At 35.7% G+C, this 10,687-nt stretch overlaps 1 protein-coding gene across 3 annotated transcripts; it reads right to left on the bottom strand.

Annotated features, from left to right (window-relative positions):
• Positions 1-1,816: 1,816 nt before the first annotated feature.
• Positions 1,817-10,071, bottom strand: LOC147481782 (uncharacterized). Of its 3 annotated transcripts, none has more exons than XR_015205828.1 (6): positions 9,913-10,071; positions 9,700-9,831; positions 9,187-9,588; positions 8,164-8,453; positions 7,915-8,026; positions 1,817-1,981 (listed from the first exon to the last, which is right to left on the bottom strand). XR_015205828.1 is itself a non-coding variant. In XM_086580218.1 (4 exons), exons 2-4 carry the CDS (start codon positions 9,789-9,791, stop codon positions 8,318-8,320), a joined length of 630 nt encoding a protein of 209 aa, XP_086436344.1. In that variant the 5' UTR covers positions 9,792-9,831; positions 9,913-10,056; the 3' UTR covers positions 8,044-8,317. The 3 variants fall into 3 exon arrangements, 1 of the variants encoding a protein (XP_086436344.1); XR_015205827.1 differs by lacking the exon at positions 1,817-1,981 and adding an exon at positions 4,170-6,039 and having other exon boundaries at positions 9,913-10,069; XM_086580218.1 differs by lacking the exons at positions 1,817-1,981; positions 7,915-8,026 and having other exon boundaries at positions 8,044-8,453; positions 9,913-10,056.
• Positions 10,072-10,687: the final 616 nt, after the last annotated feature.

Genomic DNA, 10,687 nt, shown 5'->3' with positions numbered 1-10,687 from the left:
CAATTACGGGAACCGTAGATAGTCGGGAAGGAAAGCATAGCAACTCATCTACTGGATTCATCTTTTGAATATCGATTGATGAATCGAACTTTGGATGCTAAAAAGGGTGGAAATCAGATAGAGTTTATACATAACAAACTCATGGAGGTTTTTGGAGTGGGCAACAAGGAAGGTATGCAGGAGGGGTTTACAAACAACAAAAATGAAGAAGAACTGATCCAAGAGGCAAAGGATTTGTTGGTGTCTGTTGGTTATGGCATTGAAGCTACACAAGTGGAAGATGGTAGCTTTACTACGTATGGAGACCCAAAACAAGATGGGGTTGAAGGAAAGTAAATTACATCGGGTACAATTGAAGAAGGTGATGCAGGCATTAAAGGTGGGAAGAAAAGCTCATGGGTAGACATCCTTGGACGTGTGTTGGGCAAGAGACACTCAATTATATTCCACCAACTCTAGTAAATGGCAAGCCAGTGCTTCATGTAAAGGCTTCCCAATTCGTGAATGTCAATAAGAAATATGAGAAATTCATTGTGGGCAGTTTTGTGGGCAGAAGATTGGGGTTCAGTTATGTCAAATATATAGTTCAGAGAACATGGAAGGTGAAGAAGTTCATCATGAGAACCTATGGCGACAGCATGTTCACTTTTGAGTTTGAAAGAGATGAAGATAGAAGCATGGCTTTGGACATCGGTTCATTCCATATTGCAAGTCATTTGTTTGTAGTCAGACCTTGGAAACCTTTTGTTGAAGCTGAAGCAAATGAACTGAAGACCATTCCTATATGGGTAGTTATGAAGAAATTTACAATGGAACTATGGAATAAGGAAGGGTTTAGTAAAGTAGCAAGTGTTATTGGAATGCCAACGTTCGTTGATAAGCCCACTGAATCAATGGTAAGAACCTCTTACGCAAGAGTGTGTTTTGAAATAGACACGGATTGTACTTACCCTGAAGGACTACCAGTCATTGTGAATCAGAAAAGAAGTTTTACTATACCATTTGAGTGCAACTGGAAGTCGGTAAATTGCGCTTGATGTAAGGTGTTTGGACATAGTGTTTTGCAATGCCCAAAGACCGAACATGAGAAGAAAGTAAAGCATACAGTATGGCTGCAAAAGGAAAAGGCTACTCAATGCAAGGACACGAACAAATAATGCAGCAGTGGGGATGATTAGGGAAAGAAACTAGATGAGGATACTCTGGCTGAACAAGTGAAACAAATCCATAGCTTGGAGCAAACTGAAGACAAACAAGAAGGCCATCAGTGTAAAAACTCTGAAGAAGTTAAAGAAGCTCACAATGTCCAAGGTGATAAAGAAGGTGAGTGGGAAATTCCTAACCGAAGACACAGTGAGAGCCAGAGAAGGTCACCACATGATTCAGCAAGGGATGGGGAAAGTGAGAACAAATCAACAAACCCGAAGCACTAGTCCAAGAGGAATTATTGGAAGGGACTCGAGTCCTAATACAAGAAGCAACAAAGGAAGAGGGTCAAGTGGCGGTGTTTGCTCAGGTTCACTAGGTGACCCAGATAACACTAAAGGTAGTCATGTTAAATACCATCAATCTCATCAATGATAGATTCTGTAGGATGCACACTGGCGAAGGAAATCAGATTTAGGAGTATTGGGCCAGAAACAAGCCTATTAAATGAGAATGTTTATGTTTATTTCTCTTTAGTACATGTGTATAAGGAAAATAAAAAAATAGCAGAGGCACTGGTAGGAAATGAACCTACTGTGTGACTTTCCTAGATATTATACCTAGCTCAATTGCTGAGGATGTAAGAAAAATTGCAAATGAAGAGGCAATATGAATGTAATGACAAATCTTTTTATTATTAATGAAAAGGGGAAGGGGACATCTCTAAAAACATCGCTTGCCTAACAAAAACAAAAGTTCCATGAGGTCCATTTTGTCTCCTTTTTGGTTATAGAACACACCTTTAAAGATATTTGGTTCAAAAGAGGCTTGTATCCTGAAAAATAAATAAGAATAGGAGTTTTCTATATTATTGATCATATAATTTGACTAAATAAAAGCATTAAAAGGGGATAAAATTGCATATTTGATGATTAATCGCCCTAATCAACATACCTATTTTGTGGGCATATCTACACTTATATATGTGTAGAGATGTACATAATTGCCCCTCTCATATCTTATCCAACAAGTAACCTAATCTAGAACCTTCTTGTGCTTTATTTTAGTGGATAAGATCAAGCCTTGTTTGGCCCAAACCCATGTATTTGGGAATTTGAGCCATTTGGTCTTTCGAGGCTTTTGTGCTTAGTCATTGTCTTGCAAAGGGTTGAGTTCTTGGTCCTTGAAGCCTGGGAGTGTTTCCTGAGCTTTTGACTTTTTTTATCTTTAAGTTGACTGATAAGAGCCCAAAACTGTAGTTTTAACCCCTAATAATATTACATTTAGACCAATTATGTGTATAATAAATAAGAGTTAGTACTGTTTAGGTGTTTTTGTATATTTCTGGTATTATAGTCAAATATTAGAAGAAATATGTCACTTTTGCAAGAGAAATGAGCAAAGGTTGGTTGCTAAAAAGTTATATGTTTAAAGCCCAAGTTTTAAGGAGAAAAGACATTTTTAAATCTCAGTCAAAGATGAAAAGTCAAAGTCAACGCGGGTAAAAAAATAGCATAAAAGTCAATAGAACTTCCGCAAACCGTATCTTTAGACTCAGACCTCGAAATTGGGTCTACTATATGTCAAAACGACCGGCTCGAAAAGAGTTTTCTAATGGTTCAAATCTTAACCCAATCATAGGAGTAAAAGTGGACGAAAAGACTGTTGCAATAATTTCCTACATAGAAACCCTTTCTGGACTTAAGTAATTAGGTTTTGGTCTTGATTTAATGGCCCAAAACATAGCTCCAAAGCCCATGCACGAAATTGTAAACCTAACCCTCTCCCATATAAAGAGGGTTAAGGCTAAACAAAACTTGGCTACTCCCCTCTTTAGTTTAGTTTTAAATTAGGGTTCTCTCTCTCTCCCCCTTTTTAGTTTAAGTTATGTTTAGTTAATTAGTTTAGTTTGTAGCCTCCATTAGAACCTTTTAATAAAAGCTTTATATTATTCAATTTAAGTATTTTAATAAAGTAGTTCTTCATGATGTCTTCTTCTATTTATTATTATATTTATGATAGTCTCATGATTCATTGCTAAACCTCCATTAAAGGGGTTTGATGAAGACTTGATGTGTTAGTTATAATTATTGCTTATTTAAGAGTTTCACTCTAGTAGATTAGTTTATTCACCATGAGAATGGGTCAAACTTCCTCACATGCTAATTACTAGTTGGTAGAGATTGCCATGAATAATTAGGGATCAAATATTTATTCTTTATTGGTTAGGATTGCAATAATCTACACTAACATATTACGGATTTATCTAAGTGGAATCAAATTCCCCTAATCCTTTCTCCCTATTCACATCTTCATATTTAATTGCTATAGTATAAGTTAAAACATCTTAATTAGTTCAATCACCATATTAGTATAATTACAATCCATTATTCTCATTAATTTTGTTATAATTGATTAAACTAGTGAAACTTACATCTAAAACAACTATGAGTGGAACGAATTCTCTACTCCACATATTGCACGATAAACGAGAGTAGAATTTTGATCATAGAGTAAATCTATGTTTTTACTTATTCCTAGCATAATTAGTTAAGAGTAGGTAAAACGATAGTTTTTACATTTATCAAATGATGTCGCTGCCATCTTAGATTTGTTTAGATTCATTTCCTTTAGTATTTTCGATCCTACCAAAACCCTAAACCCACCCACCATTGTTTGGTTCTAACTGTGTTTGTTTGGTTCAGAAAATAATTTTTTCGAAATCTTTACATTGACCAATGGCAGCCTCTAGGTACTTTCTATTTCTAAGCAAGACCACCCTTAGGTTCTTGGAATTCATGTCGCAAGAGAGCACTTTGCTTGTGTATTATATACTTGAAGCCTCGCTTCCTTATACGAAGAAAAGCCCTATTTTAACACAGGTTAGTTATAGAACATCTTTTCGTTGGAAATTATTGTTTATTCAATGTTCCAAGCTTCTATAGGACACTGAGATTCGTATTGCAGACGCTATTCATAAGCGTAGCAAGTAGGCATTCAGGTTTTCCTTCTTTCACTCCTCATTTCTTCTGTCAGAGGATTCTATTTCTAGTAATAATCAGGCTAATTTTTGCATGCTCATTAGGAATTGTCTATTAGACTTAAAACTTGCATGAGATTAAGATCTAGTACGCATAAACCTGCCATATTAGTTTCTCGTAGACGCATAAATAATCGCCTATCTTGAAATTTATAGTTAGAATTTCATTTGCATATTAATTGTCCTAGAATATTTTTTTAAAACCAATATGACATATCAATATGTAGACCAACAATCATGTGGTTATTATGCAAACCCTTCACCATGTTCATACTATGGTAGTCCTTACCATTAGGCTTCTCATTGCCCATTATATCAAGAGTTTGAGCCTACTATATGATATAATAATAATTATGAGCCTCAATTTTCAAATTTTTATAGTAACCCATACAATCAAGAGTTTTCTAGTCATCCAAACAATACATGGAGTCAACCAGTGTCATCTACTTCTAGTTCTGTGATGAGTGTGTACAACGAACCAAGCACTTTTCTGTGCACAATTTGTTCAGATCTAGACCACACTGCCCATTCATGTCCCATATTTATTCAGCCTCAACCTAACCCATCACAATACGCAGTCAACGAGTCACTCAAAAGCCATATCCCAAGAAGGATTCATATCATATCCATTCACCAATAACTGTAACTATCAAACACCATACCAACCAGAACCACACAACCAAGTTTCCCCTCCGCTAACAACATTCGATGAAATAATGGCCAAAAATGAAATAATACTTCATAACCTAAAGATGTTAAGCTCACCTACGCCAGACATTTCCACCATACCAGAAATTCTCTACTCCACACATTGAACGATAAACGAGAGTAGAATTTTGATCATAGAGTAAATCCATGCTTTTACTTAGTCCTAGTATAATTAGTTAAGAGTAGGTAAAACGATAGTTTTTACATTTATCATTGACTTTGACTGTTGACTTTAACCATTGACTTTTTGGCTCTTTTTCCTAGTTGTTCCTTAAGGTCTTTTTTGTCTCCTTTTTTGCTCTAGAAGACATCTTTTAAGATATTTGGTTCAGAATAGGCTTGTATCCTGAAAAAATCAATAAGAATATGATCACCCTAACCAACATACATATTTTGTGGACATCTCTACACATATATATTTAGAGATATACATAATTACCCCTCTCATATCTTATCTAGCAAGTAACCTAATCTAAAACATTCTTGTGCCTTATGTTAGTGGATAAGATCAAGCCTTGTTGGGCCCAAGCCATGTCTTTGGGAATTTGAGCCCTTTGGTCTTATGAGGCTTTTGTGCTTAGCTATTATCTTGCAAAGGGTTGAATCCTTGGTCCTTGAAGCCTTCAAGTGTTTCTTTAGACCTTTCAGTTGACTTTGACTTTGATTGTTGACTTTTTGACACTTTTTCTCAATTGTTCCATGTAAGGGTGTGCATAAAACCGGCCAAACAGATAAAACCGACCGAACCGAACCAAACCGGTCAGTTTTAGGTCAGCTATGTTTATTAGTCAATTCAGTTCGGGTCAGTATATATGAAAACCAATAGAATCGGTTCGGTTCTTGGTTTAGTCCCAAATCCGACCCGAACCAACCCGCCATATATAATATATACCAAAATATACATATTTAATTTATTTAATTTAAAATATATGAAAACCGATCGACTCGGGTTAATATCGGTTAAGCCGTAACCTAATCGGTTTGGTTCGATTCCAGAAAAACATAAACCGATAGAGTCGGTTCGGTGGTCGGTTTAGTCCCTAATCCGACCCGTGCACACCCTTAGTTCCATGAGGTCCCTTTTGTCTCCTTTTTAGCTCTAGAACACGTCTTTTCAGATATTTGATTAAGAATAGACTTGTATCCTGAAAAAACAATAAGAATATGAGTTTTATAGATTATTGATCATATAATTTGACTAAACTGAAGCATTTCTAGGGGATAAAAACGCATATTTGAAGAATGATCACCTTAACCAACATACCTATTTTGTGGGCATCTCTACATTTATATATGTTTAAAGATATACATAATTGCCCCGCTCATATCTTATCTAACAAGTAATCTAATCTAGAACCTTCTTGTGCTTTCTGTTAGTGGATAAGATCAAGTCTTGTTGGGCCCAAGCCCATGTCTTTGGGAATTTCAGCCCTTTGGTCTTTTGAGACTTTTGTGCTTAGTCATTGTCTTACAAAGGGTTAAGTCATTGGTCTTTGAAGCCTTCGAGTGTTTCTTTGGACCTTTCAGTTGGCTTTGACCGTTGACTTTGACTTTGACCGTTGACTTTTTGACACTCTTTCCCAGTTGTTCCATATAGAGGTGTGCATAAAACCGGCCAACCAGATAAAACCAACCGAACCGAACCAAACCGGTCAGTTTCTGGTCAGTTATGTTTATTAGTCAATTTAGTTTGGGTCAGTATATATGAAAACCAATAAGGTCGATTCGGATGTCGGTTTAGTCCCAAATCCAACCCGCCATATATAATATATACTAAAATATACATATTTAATTGATTTAATTTAAAATATATGAAAACCGATCGGTTCGAGTCGGTTAAGATAAGTTAAGCCGTAACCCAATCGGTTCGGTTCGGTTCCAAAAAAACATAAACCGATATAGTCGGTTCGGTGGTCGATTTAGTTCCTAATCCGACCCGTGCACACCCTCAGTTCCATGAGGTCCCTTTTGTCTTCTTTTTGGCTCTAGATCACGTTTTTTAAGATAATTGGTTAAAAATAGACTTGTATTCTGAAAAAACAATAAGAATAAGAGTTTTCTACATTATAGATCATATAATTTGACTAACGGCTTTTCTACGTAGTTTTCCCTATTCTTGGTGCCTTTATAGACTTTGTTCACAATGATAACTTGCAAGCAACTATGTAGTCCTCACTAAAATTTGTGAATCAGAATGATTATCAGATACTGGAGCTTCACACTATTTGTAATGCGAGATTCCTATATTAATGGGTCAATCATTCATTTTTGGGAGAAGCAACCATTTCATTCATCCAGGTGGAAGGAGGTGATAACCCCGCCAAGTCAACTTTTCATATAGGAGCTACTCGGACTATATTATCTATTAAAGGGCATGGCCGAAAATATCATCTGATATATCAGCGATGTATTTCATTTTTTGAAGGGTCCGAAATAAATCTATTGAGATAAATCGGAAAGATATATTAACACAATTCGGATCTGATATATATTGGATTTTCCTATATATCGCTATATATCAATCTATATATTCAATATATCCGATTTTGATCTTTGACTTTGTTGCCTTTAACCAATTTTTTATTGACTTTTTATTATTTTTTCCGATATTTCCAATATATATCACTACATATCAACGATATTTCCCGATATATTGACACTATTTTTTTTTGGTCAACAAAAAGAGATATATCCACCGATATATCAATATTTTCGATATATTTCGTTTTTTTATGGGTCCAAAATATCAAGCGATTTCGAAATATTAGGCCTTGTTAAAGGGAAGCACTTTCCTCATCAGAGAAAAAATTCCTTGCACTTCTTTACCAAATCACGTTCTTAGCCCATCTAAAACTCAAGTAAAGTAATAGATAGTAGTACTCCATAACTATATAATCAAACATCTAGCAAGGAAGAGAGAATCTTAATGTGACAATTGATCTATACTACGCAGTTTACCTTAAAAAAAAACTTCTGGGAAGTAATGAGAAGACAACAAAAATGGTTGGGTATCTGCTGACCTGAATAATGGGGTGATAACAGATTTTACGAAATCCCACGTGTATCTAAACCTAAAATTGCTGGACTCTTTATCAACATTTGTGATTCCAAAGTCATCTTGCATAGTTAAAACTGCACAAAATAAAAGAAGCAAAGCAACATGAAAATAAGTTAATAAATGTAAGAGCAAGTGAAAGTCATCCAGAAACAACTCTGAACAAGCAATTGCTCAATGTGCTGCCTCAATAGGGACCTATTTCTACACTTACAAATCGTTTCCTGCTAAAAAGCGGCAAAATTGTACAACGTACAAATGCAGTGTCACAATGTCAAGAAGCATTAGGTCATAAAATAGCTCATTTTCAAGTAGCAGAGCTTTAGAACATATACTCCTTTTTGTATGGGCGATAGTATTCTGAAGGATCACGGTAAGACAGGAAGCTCGGTTTTGTTGAATGAAAAGAAGCTCACACGCCCATGCTCTACATTACAAATCTTGAGGGGGACACCATTGCATCTTCTTTCAAGATTTTCAATCTCAATTTTGGATGGTGGATCCCTACATGTGTGAAAGCCAACTAGAGATTTAGTATTGGGGAGAACTCGCGTTCCAAATGAACATAAGTTGAGTAAGTTAAAAAAAATCAGGGCAAAAAATCATAATTAAACTACGAAAATTTTGAGGCCAATGCAGCACTTCCTGATGCAAGACTTAACTCTAGCTACCATACCAGATATGAGCACAACATTCCTTGTTTCCTCTCATGCTACTTTTACACAAGATTGGCAAGGAGTGATTCTCACTCACAAGGAATAAGCTTAAATGTGCCATAAATATCAGACAATGTAACCTACTACAATTATAAATATACATATTATGACACTCCATTAGGCATCCCAACAACAATATAATCACGCAGAAACTTCACTCGCAGGGAATCATGCAGAAATCTTCACTAGCAAGGAAGGATAATATAAGATTATTCATGGAAGGAAAGTGAACTACCAAAAGTGTGTGTATCCCTCCTGACACAATTGAAGCACGTGAGGTAACAAAGACTAACAACTTCGACTTGCAATGGTTTTGCTTACAAGTGGAGTGTCCTCACACGTATCAATAACATAAGGAATGTGAATATATTTGCTCTCTTAGAAGAACTATCCATGCCATTCAATTTGACGGACAAGTATGCTTGCTCTTTTGGAGTATGATTCTTTATCTTCAACAGCATGTATGTCCAGTTATGACAAAGATAATTTTGTAAAGATGGTATGCTGCTGATGGAAATTACCTGGCTATACATGGCACAAAATTAGGATCTCCAAGAGATGATATTCTGAAATTGCTATTGGGCAGATAGACATCAAAAGCTGGCTTCAAATTGTTGATCTGCATACTTTGAAGTAGACTGCTAACTGAAGTAGTATCTTTCATTTCCCTGCCTGACACTGCGTCGCTTTCAGGAATGCCCTGAGGACGAGTAGGTTTACAACTTTTGTTATCATTCTTCGAAGTCCAAGGAACTCCATGCCGCGCAACAATATATCCTAGGGACTTTAAATGCCTAAAAGCTTTAAAAGATTCCCAACAACATCCATCATTTGCCTCTGCAACCATCTTATATATATCTTTCTGGGAAAGAATTGTATCTTTTTCATCCTGTAGAAGTAAGGCCCCTCTTTCAGCCAAAAACCTACAATCAAGTAAACAGAGAGAATCAGATCCAACAGTAAGAAAGCTTTAATTCGTAAAGGTAACAGAACTGGTCAACTTAAAAAATTCATAAAACAAACAAGTTACTTACAGAGTTTCCTCAATCGAGAAATAGTGCTTGCTCTTACGGAATATTCCCATAGTCTTCCACATTACACCTTTCTTTTCTATCACCTCCGCCATTCCTAACTCCGCATCCCAACGAGCCTTGTAATTATCCTTCCTGTCAAAAAAAAACGGTGAATAATAAAACTTCACCCAAAATAACAAACCCCAAGTCCCATCTCAAAACTAAAAGATATACCTGAACTGTAACTTGGGTTCCGAGTTTGACAAAGAGAGTGCCCATCCTCATTCATCTCCCAACTGATTTTTTCATTACAAAAACTCTCCCCACTTTCTTCTTCACTCTCTATCTTACCAGTTAGGAACGCACCTACGGTTGAGTTTGAAATATTGACATGAATATATCGGTCAAATATTTATGATATATCAAACAAAATCAAAATTTAAGTGGAATTTTTGTCACGCCCAAAGTTTCATAAATGACTTAATACCATAGACACGTGGCATCTACAGTCATTAGGAAACTCGAGACGTGATACGGATCAACTAAGCAAAACCCAAACTATACTAAGACAGAAAAATCCTACAAAAATTTCGGCAGAGTCTCCTCTGTATTTTTGACATTTCATAAACTTAATTCCTGTCATAACCTGAAAATCATAACAATATATATCTTATTGCTCCACCTAGTTACTTAATCGTCTCGACGAATGCCATAACAGTTAAGTAACCCTTACGCGTCAAGACAATTTAGTTTTTTTCCCTCATAAGGCATTAGTTTCTCTAGCGCTTCAAAAATCTAATAAAAAAACCATTTCATAATTTACATCAAGACTGTTAGTTCCTCTATATATTGTGAGGCGTCCTTTTATCAAAGTTAACCAACAAATAAAATAAATTTATCTTGTTCAAAAATCTTTTTATGGTAATCCACCCCTACAAGAAGGTTAGTGTACTTACCATCCTGCAAAACATATTTAAAACGAGTGAAACTATCTAACATTTATAATAAT

Source organism: Coptis chinensis, chromosome 8 (assembly GCF_015680905.1).
Source record: "Coptis chinensis isolate HL-2020 chromosome 8, ASM1568090v1, whole genome shotgun sequence".
NCBI classification, from domain to species: domain Eukaryota; kingdom Viridiplantae; phylum Streptophyta; class Magnoliopsida; order Ranunculales; family Ranunculaceae; genus Coptis; species Coptis chinensis.
This window is presented reverse-complemented; position numbering and strand designations above follow the sequence as displayed.